Consider the following 18,218-nt stretch of genomic DNA (forward strand, 5'->3'; position numbering starts at 1 on the left):
CCTATACTAGTGACAATTTATAATGGCCAATTTACCTATCAACCTGCAAGTCTTTTGGCTTGTGGGAGGAAACCGGAGCACCCGGAGAAAACCCACGCAGACACAGGGAGAACTTGCAAACTCCACACAGGCAGTACCCGGAATCGAACCCAGGTCCCTGGAGCTGTGAGGCTGCGGTGCTAACCACTGCGCCACTGTGCCGCCCTAGAAAGAAAGTTCAAGCTACCATAAAACACAATTATAGATAATAAAATAATAAATTAGAAAAATGCTTACAAAAACAGATGTCAAGTAAAGCCAATTATAAACATTTTGACCAGGGCAGCACAGTGGCGCAGTGGTTAGCACCGTAGCCTCACAGCTTCAGCGACCCGGGTTCAATTCTGGGCACTGCCTGTGTGGAGTTTGCAAGTTCTCCCTGTGTCCGCATGGGTTTTCACTAGGTGCTCCAGTTTCCTCCCACAGCCAAAGACTTGCAGGTTGATAGGTAAATTGGCCATTATAAATTGCCCCTAGGTGGTAGAGGAATATAGGGACAGGTGGGGATGTGATAGGAATATGGGATTAGTGTAGGATTAGTATAAATGGGTGGTTGATGGTCGGCACAGACTCGGTGGGCCGATGGGCCTGTTTCAGTGCTGTATCTCTAAATATAATAAAATATAAATGCTCATAACTTCAAGAGCAGGGGAATTCCAGCAAAACATTGAGTGGAGATGTTTGTTAGTTAATCATGTTCCCATATATGGATCTTGAAAACAAGAAAAACACACACAGTAACACCTATATGCTGAAAGGTCAGATGACACCTTATAAACAGTATAAACATAAGGGTATCTCAAGCAAAAATTAATTCCTCAAACAGTACTTCTCACCCTATGGTTTTCTTGGGGAATTTAAGGTAAAAGTTTACTTTAAATTTTGATGGGTATTCTAAGATATTTTGCTGTAACATTAGCAATGTTAAACTTTTGGATTCTATGTTACAAATAATATTATGTTTTACATCTCTTAGCATTATTTGATATTGTGATATACTTATCCATTTAAAAGTGTATTGCATGTTAAATTCTTTAATAAATATATAAAAGTTAATAAATTGTCTCATGTAATATTCTGTATACAACTATAAGAACCCCCTCTCTGTGTCTCTTTAAGTGGAACGATACATATTGAAGAGAGTTTCCCAGGCCCTTGTAATATCTGGGATATTTATGACTTAGATCTATTATTATGATCATAATTATTAAAGATAGGCTATCTGAGAGATGGTAATATTCTCTGTTAGTTTTCTTTCTTTGAGGGAAAACTAGTTCAATTCTTTGGACCCAAATAAGTGTCTATAAGAATTTGTCTGGTTTGAACTTAATTATGGGAGATTCAAAAGGATGTACGCCTGATTTGGTTTAGTCCCTATAAGGGGTTAATGTCATAAATCACTTCAACTCCACTATTTCAATGCTCTCTTGGCTGGCCTCCTGTTTTCCACCCACCACAGCTCCTCAACTGATGATTCAGTACTCATTCATGTTGAGAACACCTGAAGGAAGCAAAGGCACAAAATATATTATAAGTGTATGACTTTAATGTCCATTATTAAAAGTGGCTTGTTAGTGCCACCATTGACCAAATCCTAAAAGGACATAGCCATCATAATGGGCCTGCATCAGGTAGTGAGGAACTAACATGAGAAAGTAACCTGCTTCCCCTAATCCTAACCTTCACCAATCTAGCTGTTGTAAAAATGTCTGCCCATGAAAGGACAAGTAAGAGTGACCTAGTGGTATCAATCCTAGTGGAGCTATAACAGAGGATTAATGCATGCCAAACACCAAAACCAGCAGGCTACTGAGTGCTAAGTTTTTCCATAATAAACAGATTAGAGTAAAGATTTCCAGTCCTACAATTGAGAATGGTGATCGATAGTCAAGCAATTAACAGAAGCTGAAGCTTTCATAAATATCCCCAACTTTAACTATGATGCAGCCTAGCATGTAAGTGCAAGGGATAAGGAGGAAGCGTTTGCAAATGACTTAAGCCAAAAATGTCGAGTGGTGATCCTACTTGTCCTCCTCCTGAGGCTCCCACCACCAATGTGAAGCCAATTCTATTCACTCAATGTGACATTAAGAAATGGGTGAGTGCATTAGACACAGCAAAGACCCTAACAACATCCTGGCTATACTGCTGAATACCTGGTACCACCAGAGCTATCTGCTCCCCTGACTATACTGTTCCTGCACAGCTATGTCATTGGGTCAGGCAGGTGATTGCCCAGGTATGTTCAATCCACAAAATACATGATAAATTTAACCTGACAATTACCACTTGATCAGCATTTTATTAATCATCATTAAAACGTGTTGGAGGGGGCCAAGAATTAAATCATCAAGCAACAGCTACTCCCTAACAAACTGCTCACTAATGGTCAGTTTGGATTCTGCCAGTACCACTCAGCTGCTGACCTCATTATACCCTGATCCAGACATGGACACAAAAGCTGTATCGTAGAGAAGAGGTGAGAGTAACTACCCTCAAGGAAACATTTGACCTAGTATGGTACAAAGAAGCATTTGGTGAGGAACCATACTTTATATGTTGGAAGATGGTCATGGTTGTTGGAGGTCAACTCCAGGACATAATTGCAAGAGCAAATTGCTGTGAATGCTGGAAATCTGAAATAAAATCAGGCCATCAACCTAAAATATTAACTTTGTTTCTCTCTCCACAGATGCTGCCAGACCTGCTGAGTATTTTCAGCATTTTCTGTTTTTATTACATAATTGCAGGCATTCCTCAGTCCTTTGACCAACCACCTTCAGCTACTCCATCAACGACATTCTCTCAGAGATGAATAAGGTTATGAGTTGGGCTTTGTCACTGATGATTCCACATAATTCAACTCCATTTACAGTTCATCTGATAATGAAGGAGCCCACACCAGCCTACAGCAGGACTTGGGACAACATCCAGGCTTGAGCTAACAAGTGGCAGGTAACATTTGTGTCATATAAGTTTCAAGCGATGACAATCTTAAACAAGAAAGGCCAACCACCTTCTGACATTCAACAGCACGACCATTGCAGAGATCCCCACAACTTCAACTTGGTGGGGTCATCATTGCTTATTGGACCAGGCATATCAACACTGTGACTACAAGAGCAGGGCAGAGGCTACGTACTCTGCAAAATCATGGCTCATATTCTGATGCCTCAAAGCCTTCCTACCATCTGTTGTATTATCTCATTCTAGATTAATACAGACAAAGCTGTAGGGCAGGTATACAGGTTGAACACAGAGCTTTAATGGAGACTTATTGTTGCGTCAATTTACACGTGCTGACTATGCAAGAGAACTGAATCATATAATATAACATCACTTCCTGTGATGACATACATATTAGCATTAACATATGTTTAAATTATTATATTTAACATACTAACAAATCCACTATTACAACATCACCCTTCCCTTAAATGACAAACCACATATAGTATAACACTAATATATATATGAATAAGCAATCCTTATGAGATATAAGAAACTTGACAACTATAATACTACATAAAACATTCAACCGTAACAAGAACATTTGGAACATTCCTCTTCAAGGTGTTGTGCATGTTTGAAACTGTACTGGTCGTTGGCTGACTCAACCAGACCTTGTGACAATGACATGTGGGTGTGTTCTTGAACTGTCCATCCTCTCCTCCTGAAGATTATGTTTGGGAGGATTGTCCTCAGTTGTCGGTGTGTTGCTTGTTGTCTCATTGGTCTGGATTTTAAAAGCCCACCGCCGATCGCGGCGGCAAGCTCAGAACGCCAAAGAGCTGCCGCAATCTTAAGCGCGGCAGCTCATTTAAATAGCCACGGCAGCCCACCGCACCCCAAGCTTGTGGAGAGGACAGGTAGTCCGTCCCCAGTAATGGCATCAACTGCCTGTACGCAGGTGCTGCAGCCTTTTTTAAAGGGCAGCCAGCCCTGCCGCCTAATCTAAATTTTTAAAGACAGACCCAGCCCCAAAATTAAATAAATACATTTCTGATGTCCCTTTCCCCCCACCCCCAATCACAATTACATTAACTATTTGCCCTTCCCCCCAAAACACTTACCTTTAACATCTGACCTTTCAAACTACACAAAGTTTAAAGTACTCCCTTCCCACCATCCCCTACACCCATTACGTTCATTTGACTCTCCCCACCTTCCTGCACTGACGAACTTACCTCCTACCCTCTCCACCAGTGTGGCGCTGTGTTTTCCCGGACAGGGATTTGAAGGCGCAGCAGTGCCAGCTTCTGCGCCAAAGATCATGGCGGGCCCTCAAGATTGCAGGTAAGCCTCAGAGCCTTGCCGCCGCCGGGAGGATAGGGCTGGGCCCTCCCGGTGTCAAGGTCCGTGGTGGACCACATCCGGAGCCATTTTGAGCCCCCCCCCCCAGCTCGCCACAGAACCCGACGCCTGGGAGAGAACAAAATCCAGTCCTTCATCTGCAAAACGTATGCGGCCACGAGCAGGCGACCGCTAGTTGGTCACTTTGTGCATGGCTAGCCGTGAGCCCTCTGAGATGAGATCGATTCCTTCGCAGTACTACACTATTTGGTGTTGTCACCTCATATGAACGTGGTTCTTTGCACACCTTGGACATCTCTGCTGGGGTCCAGGCCTGTTTTTGCGGGTGTAGGATCCTCACCTTCTGGTCAATGTATAGCGGCAGTAATTCTGCACCCACATGCATGTCATGTGCATCTTTCACCTTATCTTGTTTCTGAAGTAACTGGTCTGTGATCAAGGATGCCTTGGTAACATGGCTTTCACCGGTGAACCAAACAGAATCTCAGCAGGTAATGGCAATCTAGAATCTAATGGTTTTGCGCGAAGTCGCAATAATGCAACTTGGGTATCTTGCCCGGTTTCCAAACACTATTTGATCAGAGATTTGACTGTCTTGACCATATGTTCAGCCATCCCATTCCAATGAGGATATCGGGGTGATGATGTGACATGGTGATGGACCATCCTTCAAGCTGTTACAGCTGAGGCAATGCACCATCCATTCAGTCCCATCGCTCCACAGGTCGCAGCATGTTATTGAAGTTTTCCCACCTAACCAGAAAACAGCCAGATTAAACACTCTAGTAATCCCTGGACCAAACCAGGTATCTTTAGACAACAACAAACTAACTATTTATTAAAACTAAATCTTAAACACTATTAAGATAAACCTATGTCTAAAGACCTTACAAATTTCTTATTTTAACCGCACTCCCCCATTCACACACATACACTCAAAAATCAATGGTTAACCGTTTAAAAAAAAATGATGTTTTAAAAATTAGCTGTTTCTTAAGGACAAATGAATAACTGGGTTATAAGTCTTTGTGGATTACGTTCCTGATGGGTGAGGTATCCTGGTGTAAAAATAATCAAATGCCACTCAATGTCTCCACACAGATTTGATGAAACAGTTTTCTCTTATGAGGCATTCAAAGCACTTTGCTGAAGCAGGCGTCAAACAGTTCTTTCAACATGGGGTATAACGACAGTTTTATGTTTGGATTTTAAAATTGGTAGATTTCAGTCAAAGCTTTACTATGAATTCCAGAAAACATGATCAGTCAAGGGAGGTTCAATCTTGAAGCAAAGACTCCTTAGATTGGAAGTAAAAAGAATTTTGCTACCTCCAGCAATACGAATACTCTCTTCAAAAGGGATTTTTTTCTCCTTAGGCAATTAGCACAGCCTGTGGCTCATTGTAGAAATTCTGCTGAGAGAATTCTCTTCTTTCAAGGCAAGCACACTTTGCTGGTATCTCTCAAAAACTGGTTTTACAGTCAAATTGAAACATTACACCATGTGACCTCCTCACTCTCCTGTTTTTGCCTAGGTAACAGGTGCAGCTGGTACACTGCGCCTCTTAGTTTTTAAAGGCACACTGTTTTAATCTGATGAGAAAATAAATACAGTTCCATGACAACACATATCCTCGAACGGGTTTCCTGTGTATTGTAGACCATTGTTGGAGACCACGTCTACTGGAGTATCAAAAGGACTAAAGTTGGCACTAACAGTTTTGGCCACTGCTGCACTCAACATGTCTCAAAGCTTCTGTACAATCGGAAATTTGGAGTGATAGACTTCTCTGCCCACAGAGCACAGATCTGTTGCTATCTTGTTCCATGTAATGACGGTATGTCATGTGGTTGGAGAGGCTCTTTCTGTTGACTAGCTTGATGTTCCTGATACGCATCACAGTTGGACAATGTCCTTATTGATGCCGGGCCTGAACACTGATGCACAAGCAAGTTGTCTTTTCCTCTTTATTCCCATGTATCCTTGGTGGAGCTGTCCAAGTATGTAAGACTGAAATGTTGCCAGAATGAATACTTGGCGTCCTTTGAATAGTACTCCATTGAATATACTGATTTTGTCTCGATATAACCAATACTACCTCAGATTCATAGCAATCTCCTGAATGGTCTAGGGCCAATCCTCTACAGCAATTTGCCACAGCACTTGGTGCATGGGAGTTTCCCAATGGAGTTCTGCTCTGTTGTTTTGACTAAGGCACGTGAGATCTATGTTGTCGACATCTGCCATGATAGCTGATTGTTTGTGTCTGTGTGGGCTTGAGTATTAGATGCTATACGGTACTTGGAAGAGAAAGTGAAAGGAACTCTCTGCACTATGGGGAGTCACCTGACCTGGGGGTTTGTTGCAAGGTCAGATAACACACGTAGCAGAAGTAAGAAGGAGCATCCATTAAAATCATAGAATCATACAAAGTTTATGGCACGGAAAGTGGCCACTTAGCCCATCATGTTTGTGCCAGCCGAAAAATGTTCCACCCATTCTAATTCCACCTTCCAGCATTTGGTCCGTAGCCCGGCAGATTATGGCACTTGAGGTGCATATCCAGACTCCTTTTTAATGAGTTGGGGGTGTCCGTCTCAACTACCTTTTCAGGCAGTGAGTTCCAGACCCCCACCACTCTCTGGGTGCAAAAACATTTCCTCATCTCCCCTCTAATCTTTCTACCAATCACTTTAAATCTATGCGCCCTAGTTACTGACCTCTCTGCTAAGGTAAATAAGCCCTTCAGCTCCACTCTATTCAAGCCCCTCAAAATTTAGTACATTTCAATCAGACCTCCCCTCAGCCTTCTCTGTTCCAAGGAGAACAACTCCAGCTTATCCAAACTTTCCTCATAGCTGCATTTTTCCAGTCCCGGCAACAGCCTCTTTTAAAAACTTATTAAATCTTTGTTAAAGTTAAATATGTGACTTCAAGTGCAATTCTTTCAGCCTGAGATGTGACATTGGCAATGAGGATAAAGATTAAAAAATGCAGAGGTAAATATGATGCTATTTAGGATTGTGCCATGGCATTTGCTGGAGCTGATATGTCTGCAGTCCAGGGAAGTGAGCTGTTTGATCTGACAGGAGATACTAGTACCATCGGCGTGAAATGGAAAGTGTGGCTGAAGGAGTTCGAAGCATATGCTGACAGTCACAGTTTGTCTTTGGATGAGGTGACGGAGGTGCAGAAAGCACAGCGATGGACCTTATTGCTGTCCAATGCAGGTGCTTTGGTGAGGGAGACTTTCAAGATGTTGCCTGACACGGGAGAAAAGTGTGGAGGTCACAGTATTGAAGACATGACTGGGCTGATGGTGCTTGTTTCAGTGAATTGCATGCATGTTGATGATTGTCCTGTCACAGGGAAGGCATGTTTTTCTTCAGCAATTCTCTTAGTGGAGATGCCTTCTCCAAGAAGCTCAGTATGTATGCAGCAAGGAAGTTGGACAGACTTAGACACCTTTGGAGGTCATCCGAGTCCTGCGGTGTCAGCATTGACTAGATGTCTTTGATCTTCCAAGGATCCACGCGGCTATCTGAGCTTGAGTAAATGGCACTGAAAAAATTTATGTGATCTGCCTTAATGAAGCACTTTTTGTTGTTGAAAACCAAACCATCGAGTCTGGCGGTCTCCATTAACAATTATAACTTTCTGTCACGCTCTTCTTCTATGCATCTTACTGTGGTGATGTCATCCGCAATACACACACAACCTGTGACTCATTCCTTTATCCAGTCCATATGCTGTTGAAACATATCCTGGCTGACTGACAGTCCAAATGGTAAATGGAGGAAGCAGTACCTGCCAAAAGGAGTTCTGAATGTTGTTAGCTCTTGCGACTCTCTTGACAACAGGATGGACCAATATCAACTTATTGTGGCTAATTTGGAAAAGTGTTTCGCTCCCGCAAATGTTTGCTTTAATTCTTCTAGCAATGGTATCTTACGAGGATATCTCTTTAAGGCTTTGTTTAGCCTTCTTGAGTCAAAACATAATCAAACTGAACTGTCCTTCTTGATTGCAGTCGTGATGGAACAGTCTGTGTGATGTTGCACTCGTTGAATTATGCCTTTTTTTTTCTTTACTCTGTATGTAACCATTTTTTCCCCCTTTTTTTGTATTTAACCCTTTTTTTTAGTTGTCAATGTAGAGGGAGCCTTTCTCTGTATATAACCCCCTTTTTTTTTCTCCAAGGTGGCCTTTATTCCTCAGGCCCCCTTTATATACATTTTATAAAAATAACTTTATTAAAAAACAGATAAATAAAATAAAAACTCAAATCAAAATGCCATTCTCGGTGACCACCAGTCACGGAAGGCTACGCTACATGCTCCTTCTCCAGGGACACCTGAGCGCGAACGTAACCAGGGAAGAGGGTCAGGCAATCAGGGAGTACAGACCCCCTGACGGCCCGCAGCCTGGACCTATGAATTGCCACCTTGGCCAGGCCCAGGAGCAGACCGACGAGGAGATCCTCCTCCGGCCCACGTCCCTCTGCACCTGGTGCCCAAAGATCAGGAGCGTGGAGCTGAAGTGCAGCCAAAACTTGAGGAGCAGCACCTTCAAATGCTCAAAGAGGGGCTGCAACCTAGCACACTCCATATATACGTGGAACACGGTCTCGTCCAGGCCGCAGAAATTACAGGCGGTCTGGGAGTCGGTGAACCAACTTACAAGTCTATTGCAGGGGACTGCCCTGTGCAGCACCCTCCACCCATGGTCCCTGATGTAAAGGGGCAGGACTCCCGCATAGAGAGACCTCCAATGGGGCTTCCCCTCACCGCCAGATGGCAATATAGAACGCCAAGGCGTGTCCGGCTAGCTGACGAAGGTGAGGAAGTGGACAGTGTGCAGGAGCAGCCCGTACAGGAAACCCCTCCGCACTGACTGGAATGGCACGGAGGGCATTTCCGAGAGGTGGCTCGAGGCTTGCGGGACCGGTTCCCGAGGAGGGTTTTGGGGCCTGGGTCCGATGAGCAGTTCCGGCCGAGCGGGAGTCAGCTCGGCCAGGAGCGCTCCACGCTCCCGAGCCCCCTTGCCACCCACAGTGAGGGGCATCCCAGGGGCTTCGGCTACTCCTCCACCCGTCGGTCCGCCCCCGGATTCGGTCGCCCGGACAGCCGAGGCGCTCTTCTTCGCCGGCGGGGGAGCACCCTGACTGGAGGCAACCATGTTCCAGACTCGGAATAGATCCCGGTAAAAGACAGGCAACTCCCTCAGGGAGGTGTGACTAACAGTCTCCGCCGGGAGCTGCGTGTCGTCTTGAAGGCAGGCACACACTATCGGGGAGGACGCTCGATGTAGAGGTATCTCTGCAGGGTCCGAAGGCGGAGATTCACAGCCTGGGTGTGGACGCACACCAGCGACTGGCCGCCCTCCTCGATCGGGACACCGCGGCAGAGACCCAGTGTTTGCTCTTGCCCATAAGAAATCGAGAAGTTTCTTCTGAATCTTGGTGGCGAATGCAGGGGGCGGGGCCGAAGTGACCAACTGGTACCACAGCATTGAGGCCACCAGTTGGTTTATGACCAGCTCTCGGCCCTGTAGGATAGCACTCGGAGCAGTCCTGTCCAGCGTCCCAGTCGAGTGGTGACTTTCGCCTCCAACTCCTGCCAGTTTGCTGGCCAGGCTTCCTCAGCGGGGCTAAGGTGGACTCCCAGATAGAGGATGTGCATGGTGCTCCACACAAAAGGTGTCAACTCCTCCAGCAGGGAGTCCACCCGCCACTGACCCACCAGGAGACCGGAACATTTCCCCCAGTTGATCCTCGCGGAAGACGCAGCAGAAAAGGTCTGCTGGCAGTTGCGCATCCTCCACAAGTCAATGGGACTTGTGACCACGAGGAGCACGTCATCGGCGTAAGCTGAGAGGACAACCCGAATGGCCGGCTCGCGCAGAGCCAATCCCACCAACCTCCTGTGAAGCAGGCACAGGAATGGTTCCACGCAGATGGTATACAATTGGCCGGACATGGGGCATCCCTGATGCACTCCTCTCCAAAAGCAAAGGGGCGCCGTCAATGACCCATTAGCTTTAACCAGACACTCTGTGGCGGCGTATTAAAGTTGGACCCGGGCCACAAAATGCGGCCCAAGTCCGAAAGCGCGCACAGTCCCGAAAAGGTATTCGTGATCCACCCTGTCGAACGCCTTCTCCTGATCAAGGGAGAGAAAGGCGACCGACAGACCAGTCCTCTGGGAAAGATGGATCAGGTCGCGGACGAGGTGGATGTTGTCTTGGATGGACTGGTCGGGGTGGATCATGTGGGCCAGCACGGAGCCCAGGTGGGTAGACATAGCCCGGGCAAAGATCTTGTAATCCATGCTGAGGAGGGAGTCCGGATGCTAGTTTTTAAGCAGGCGGAGATCGCCCCTCTTCGGCAGCAGGACGATGACCGCCCTGCGCCACAAGAGGGGCATCTCCCTGGTCACCAGGTTTTCCCCCAGGACCCGCGCGTAATCGTCCCCCAGGACGTCCCAGAACGCCCTGAGGAACTCCATGATCATCCTGTCCAGCCCCGGGGATTTGCCCCTCGAGAGCTGGTGGAGGACGCCAGTCAGCTCCGCCAACATGAGCGGAGACTCCAATCCTTCGACGCCCTCCGGGCTGACCTGCGGCAGGTCCTCCCACAAAACTCTGCACGCGTCCTTGCTGGACGGATACGGAGAGAACAACATACTGTAATAAGTATGGACCCAGGAGGCCCATTCCCTCCGGTGAAATGATGCGTTGTTTTTCCATTCCATTCAATGCCATCCTCAACTTTTCTCGAATGTGCAAGCTGCATTTTCACAGTAGGTCGATTGATAGCATTGCACCTTCATTAAGGTGTAGGACTGCATCTCCATGGAAATTCCCAACTGTGTGAAATCAGTCTGGGTACAACCTTTGGAGGTCTTGTATCGACGCAATGAGCATGCTTTTGACTGTTGTGGTCTTCTGACTGGGTCAGTTCATCCATGGTTACCATGTTAAGTTTGTTGCACACTGGCAGCCCTGCTACTGCTGGTCCTGACACATTCACTTTGTATAATACCTGAGTACAGCATGTTGACTCTTTGTACCTGCATTCCAGGTCTAGCAAACCTGGGCACTTTACTGTGAAGCCATTGTATGCTGTATGCTTCACACTTGGGCGGCACAGTGGCGCAGTGGTTAGCACCGCAGCCTCACAGCTCCAGGGACCCGGGTTCGATTCCGGGTACTGCCTGTGTGGAGTTTGCAAGTTCTCCCTGTGTCTGCGTGGGTTTTCTCCGGGTGCTCCGGTTTCCTCCCACAAGCCAAAAGACTTGCAGGTTGATAGGTAAATTGGCCATTATAAATTGTCACTAGTATAGGTAGGTGGTAGGGAAATATAGGGACAGGTGGGGATGTTTGGTAGGAATATGGGATTAATGTAGGATTAGTATAAATGGGTGGTTGATGGTCGGCACAGACTCGGTGGGCCGAAGGGCCTGTTTCAGTGCTGTATATCTAATCTAATCTAATCTAATCTTGTGGGTTGGACCACAGACTTCCATGCCTTGTTGTACATGTCCTTGAGAATGCAGAAAAGTAGAATGTTGGCACCTGCACCTGTGTCAATCTTCACTCTCAGTTGATGCTGTCCAGCCTTATTGGGGTAGACTATCTGGAGCATTGCAAAAGCTTCCATTTTGTTAACGGATTGGACCTGTTCTGCTAAGGTGACGGTGTGAAATAACTGTTCACCTGTAGTGTTTGCACCTCGATTTACCTCATTCATTTTGGTCAAGTGTTCCCCCATTTTGTGGATGGGGGAGCTTTGACGACGCCTGGAAGTGCTGCGTCTCCCTTCGCCCCTGGGTGACGTACTTCTGCAATTTGATCGTTGTCCACTCTGGCTTCTCCCTGCGTTCCTACTTCTGGACCGTCTACAAAGTTTGGCCCTGTGCCCTCTAAGCATGCATGCCTGCGTATACCGGGCATCTACGCGGTTGGTGGAACAGCCTGCAGTTATTGCACACCTTGTTCTGTCTGGGTGCCTTGGATACTGTACCCACAAGTGTTTCAGACCCTAAGGCTTGCAAATACTGTCTCCCTGTGATAATTGCCTCATATCTGCATCCGTCCTGTAGTATGCTCTCCATGCCACGTCCCTTCAGCTTTTCCAGGAGGTCTTTCAGGAACACCTCAATAGGAGTGGAGGAGATAACCAACTCTATAATTCGTACTGAGAGTTCAGCATTAGAGATGTCGCATTCTTTTGTTTCTCTCTGCATCGGTTAACAAAGTCATCCAAGCTCTCATTGGCTTTCAGTCTATATCTCATGAGTTCCAGGTGGTGGACTCTGAAATTGATTTTAATCTTAAGCTGATTTTCTAATGTTGCCCATAGCTTTGATGGATCCTTCTGGTCAGCAGCAGATAAACCAGAGGTATTGATTCTGTGCAGATCTTCATTTCCTATGGTGATTGTAATTTTTATAGCCTGCTTCTCTGCATCCAAGACCTTGTGGCCTATGGAGTATAGTTCAATCCTTTGTTTAAATAACGAACTCACCTAGGACATTGGACACTTTCCAGTTCATCTCGGGGAATCTGATTGCCATGACCTCAGCCTTCAACCACTGTTCCCCCTAAGGAGCAAGTCTCAGTATTGGAGCTGCAACTACCCATGATGTCTATGGAGCTGAGCCAGTGCCACACCCTGAGTTATGTTGCTGCAGCACAGGCTTCGAGCTTGCAAGTGGGAGCTGCTCTGGTGATGGGGTCGGTTAGTGACACGAAAGTATAGCGACGGCAGGAAGAAATCTGTACCCAAACACATGCTGTCCTGGTCTCTCTGACTAAAACGGTGGCTATATTTGCTGTGATGTGGAGGGGAAAACCCAGGGTGCACTCAAGCCACTCTAAATCTCACTATTCACACCTTGCTATCCTGATATGAGAGCTATAGTTCGGTTGTACCACTTCTGGCAAGGTTTCAGATTCCACTGTCGATTCTGCCACTGATTAATGCTGCCGATTCATCACAGCCGCCATCATATTGTATTATCTCTTTCTGGATTAACACAAATGAAGCTGAAGGGCACGTATAAAGGTTGAACACAGAATGGAGACTTTTTTTACATCAGCTTACATGTGCTAACTGACTACAACAGAACTGAATCATGTGATATTGCATCACTTCCTGTGATAACATACATATTGGGGCGGCACAGTGGCGCAGTGGTTAGCACCACAGCCTCACAGCTCCAGCAACCCGGGTTCAATTCTGGGTACTGCCTGTGTGGAGTTTGCAAATTCTCCCTGTGTCTGCGTGGGTTTCCTCCGGGTGCTCCGGTTTCCTCCCACATGCCAAAGACTTGCTGGTTGATAGGTTAATTGGCCATTATAAATTGCCCCTAGTATAGGTAGGTGGTAGGGAAATATAGGGAAGGTGGGGATGTGGTAGGAATATGGAATTAGTGTAGGATTAGTATAAATGGGTGGTTGATGGTCGGCACAGACTCGGTGGGTCGAAGGGCCTGTTTCAGTGCTGTATCTCTAAACTAAACTAAACTAATTAGCATAAACATATATTTAATGATTATATTTGACATATTAACATCATCCACTATCACAACACCATCTACTAATCTGAAGTCGGGAGTGTGATGGAATACTCACTACTCATCAAATGGGTACAACCACACCAACAGTCAAGCAGCTTGACACTATCCAGAACAGAATCTTCATATTCAAAACCAACAAGCACCTGTGCGATGTCATCCCTTCGCATGCCTCGGCCGATCATGGTGCCAGCCACTGAAATCAACACCCACCTCCTTCATCACCGATGCAGGATGATTGCAGTAGGTATTAACTGCAGGATGCACTACAGCAACTCACCAAGATTATTCTGACCTCCATCTCACTTCCCAACTAACTGAGATGTGCAAAATGGGTAAGAAATACAATAGAAATAAAAGAAAATCTATGTGGAAAACAAGGCAAGAATTTGTGAAGAACAAAGATGCATCTCAGCCTAACAGGAAGCACTCCTAAATCATATGGCTCTCACACCTGGCAGGATAGATTGAAGTGAGAGATTTAGCAACATTTTCTTTTCATGTTATTAAGCTGCATTGCAGAACAAAGTCTATGCCAGGAACAGAGCCTTAAAGGTCTACCCCATAAGATTCAGCCACATATGACTTAGCAGTCTATTGAGATAGAGTTGTTGAACCTCTGGGATCATGAGAGAATAAAATTACTTTCTTTACAAACGTCCACCTACTTGTCAGATTTTTTATTTATTTGTTCATTTTAATTTTTCATGCTACAATCTGTGGGTTGGCATATGTCCTAACATCCTTAGACTTTTGCACTGTATCTTATTTGCATTTAACTGCTACCACCCCTTTCAGGAATGTCAAAATGGATGCAATCACTGCAATATTGAAATAGTAGAACAAAGAGGTCACTGGCCTCTAAAACCATAGAGTGAATAAGCTTAAAAAGAAAACTCCCAACAGATTACACACCCTCCACCATAAGATATAAGTTGAAAATAATCTGTGGTATTTTACAAGACACTGATTTGTGATTTTCAATAAAAAAAATGAATGGAATATAATCCCCAAAACACCAGATAAGCTTCCATCAAATCCCACAGTTCTATGCACTAAAGACAGAATTTGATTTATTTAGTCAGCATAAGCCAGTAGGCTGAATTATGAATGGACAGAACTACAGAATGAAATGCCAAAATACTGGTTAAAAATGCCACTACTCCATGTAATAAAAATGAATTTGAATTATTCAGTCTCGGTAAAGCATCGGCTGTGATAGTGAACTCTCGGATAGCCATATCTTAATCCCTGCAATAATGTCAACAAATAATAATATGGATGAGTGGACTTGACTATTTTGTGGACTTCTCCAAATGTCTTTATCTTACAAATAGATTTGTCTGTATAAATATACTTACAGCACAATCAGTTTATCACATCTCAGGAAAGTTGAATAATCTAAAGACTTGATGCGATTATTATCAAAATCCCTAAAAAGAGAGTTGGTACCAAAATAAATTTGAGCACAGATAAAATAGGATTAATTGGACCACAATAAGTGTTTATAAAATTAATAGTAATTTCTGAAAACACAAGTTACACCAGAAAGCAAAATACTAACTTTATAAATAGAAAATGTATTCACTCACAGCCAATACACACTTGGGATTTCAGCACATATTGTTCTCTTTGGCAATTTTTCCAGTAAATTGTTGACCATGGATCTAAAAAAAAACAGATTTACTACAGTATGCTGAGCTAAGAAATTAAGTATTCTCCTACTTGTGTTATGACGGTGCTTCTATATTTGTTGTTAAGTATTTTTTTGAGGACTCATGTATTTTAGTATTGTGGACATTGTTTTATTTGGGATAACAGAAAAGGATTCCATGGATTTTTTTTTTCACTGGGGTCATTGAAAGGATACTGAGAGGACTTGGTTTGTAAACAACCCTTACTGGAAGTCACCTGTCTTCAGATAAATACCTAGCAGGAGCTTTTTGACTTGGAGAAGATGTTTACAGAGAAGTGACAAGTCAAGATTTATAGGGGTCAGGTGCTTGACTCTTGGGATTGTTTTTAGTTTTGCTTTGGACAGTCAATTGGGATTTGGACAGTGTTCTGAAAGAAGTTTATAAAAACCAGCAAAGAGAGCAGTCACCCCAACTCAGCCTTTACTATCTCTTTGAAAATCCTGTCAACTTTTCCATCTATTTAAGAAGGTCTTAGAAGTGAGTGTAAGAACTAGAGAAATTGATGCTGCATTCCTCCTAAAAAGCCTGCCAGAAACCCCCGTTGCCACTTTTCTTCTGGAAAGCCTGCCGAACTGATCCTCAATGTTGCCAGAAAAGAACTGTTCTAGAAAGATTCCAGAGACAGTTGTCTACGCATATTTGGGATGCCAAACAAAAAATGGACAACTGACATTGTTCCATATCTTCTCTTTTTTTCTTCAAGAATTAGCAAGTATTTGGTCGAAGTATTTTTTGTCTTTTTTTTGTAACAGAGCTCGAAAGAAAATAATCTCTATTTTTCGGTTAACCGGTGTGTGCATGTGTGTGTGTGTGTGTGTGTGTGTGTGTGAGGGGCTAAGGTAAAAAGGGAACTTTCATTTTTCACTCTGTGTATTAATGCTTTGCTTTGTTACTGATTATGTCTTGTTTTATAATAAACTGATAATTTTGTTGTTGATTAAAGAAACCTTGTTGGTGTATTTTATTCTGGGATAAAGAATAGAGTCGATAACTGGGTAAACATTTTCATATATATTGTGACCTGTGGAAGAGTGGAACTAGAAAAGACAGTGCACGCCTCCCACCTCTTTCGAAACACTTGTCATTCATTTGCAGAACAAAGAAGTAGCACAATATCACAAAGGCAAATGAGCAAGGTCATTTGACCCATCCTCGTTTTTAGGCCTGAAACGGGTGCTGCAGACAGAGCACCATTAATACTAATTTTGCGACCTCAATTTCCCACTTCCATATGTAAGGGGCCTAACACTTCTTTTAGATAGCCATCAGTGACGCCTGAAAAATGGCCTGACTAAATATTGGGTCGGATATCTTCCAGGCATCCTTGGGTGGGGAACATTGGTCCCTGAAATTGACACTCATTGCATCCATTTTACACCCGTAAAATGGGCATGACAAGGTGCAATTTCTGCCCCAAACTGTTTCCAGTGGTTGAGGGGTTGATTAATAAGGGGACATAGATACATGATTAAATGTAGACAACTTAGAAAAGGGAACAGGAGAAACATTTTTATGCAGCAGGTTGTGAGACTGGGGAATACACCACTGGTATTAATGAGTGAAGCAGAGGTCATGTCAACTTTAATAATAGGTTAATTGGTGGTCAAATCTAGATCTAGATCATCTTTCAAACTTGGCTTTAAATTCCTGGACTTCTCTCGACATCAAAAAGATGCTTCTACATACGAACATATGAATTAGGAGCAAGAGTAGGCCACTTGGCCCCTTCGTGCCTGCTCCGCCATTTAACAAGATCATGACTAATCTGATTATGGCCTCAACTCCATTTTCCCACCTACCCCTGATATCCTGTGACTCGTTAGTCAAGAATTTAGCTACCTCTGACTTAAAAATATTTAATGGCCCTGCCTCCACCGCTCTCTGGGGAAGAGAGTTCCAAAGATTCACAGCTCTCTGAGAGAAAAAATTTCTCCTCATCTCCATCTTAAATGGGCAATCCCTTATTTTTAAACTGTGTCCCCTAGTTCAAGTCTCTCCCACAAGGGGAAACATTCTTTCAGCATCCACTCTGTCAATTCCCCTCAGGATCTTATATGTTTCAATAATATCACCTCTCATTCTTCTAAACTCCATTGGATACAGACCGAACCTGTCCAACCTTTATTCATAAGATAACCCCCACCACCTCCCCCCCATCCCAGGCATCAGTCAAGTGAACCTTTGCTGCACTGCCTCCAATGCATTTATATCCTTTCTTAAATAAGGAGACCAAGTTCTAGTCTCTCCCACAGTTTTTCAGCATTTCAGTCTTTCCAGCATTTCTTGTTTTTATCCCTACTTTTACATTCCATTCCCCTTGCAATAAATGACAACTTTCAACTTGCCTTCCTAGTCACTTGCTGTATCTGCATACCGACCTTTTGTGACTTATATACCTCTGTACCTCAGAGTTTCACAATCTCTCTCCATTTAATAATATGCTGCTTTACTATTCTTCCTGCCAAAGTGGATAACTGGACTACACTGGCTATACTATAAGACCTAACTTCTGTCTCTGAATTGCTGCTCTTCTGTGATATTTAAAGTAACTTTGATCAGTCTACTGCCCCTCCCTCACCACTGCTGTGAC

The 18,218-nt window shown here is 44.3% G+C and overlaps 1 protein-coding gene across 1 annotated transcript in view; it reads right to left on the bottom strand.

Moving 5' to 3' along the window:
- Nucleotides 1–18,218, bottom strand: part of rxfp2b (relaxin family peptide receptor 2b) — a 264,102-nt gene that overhangs the window by 120,641 nt on the left and 125,243 nt on the right. Inside the window, 2 exon segments of the mRNA XM_068034408.1 lie at nt 15,293–15,364; nt 15,524–15,598. Coding sequence (XP_067890509.1) covers nt 15,293–15,364; nt 15,524–15,598 — 147 coding nt within the window.

This window comes from Heterodontus francisci, chromosome 6, assembly GCF_036365525.1.
Source record: "Heterodontus francisci isolate sHetFra1 chromosome 6, sHetFra1.hap1, whole genome shotgun sequence".
In the NCBI taxonomy this organism is placed as follows: domain Eukaryota; kingdom Metazoa; phylum Chordata; class Chondrichthyes; order Heterodontiformes; family Heterodontidae; genus Heterodontus; species Heterodontus francisci.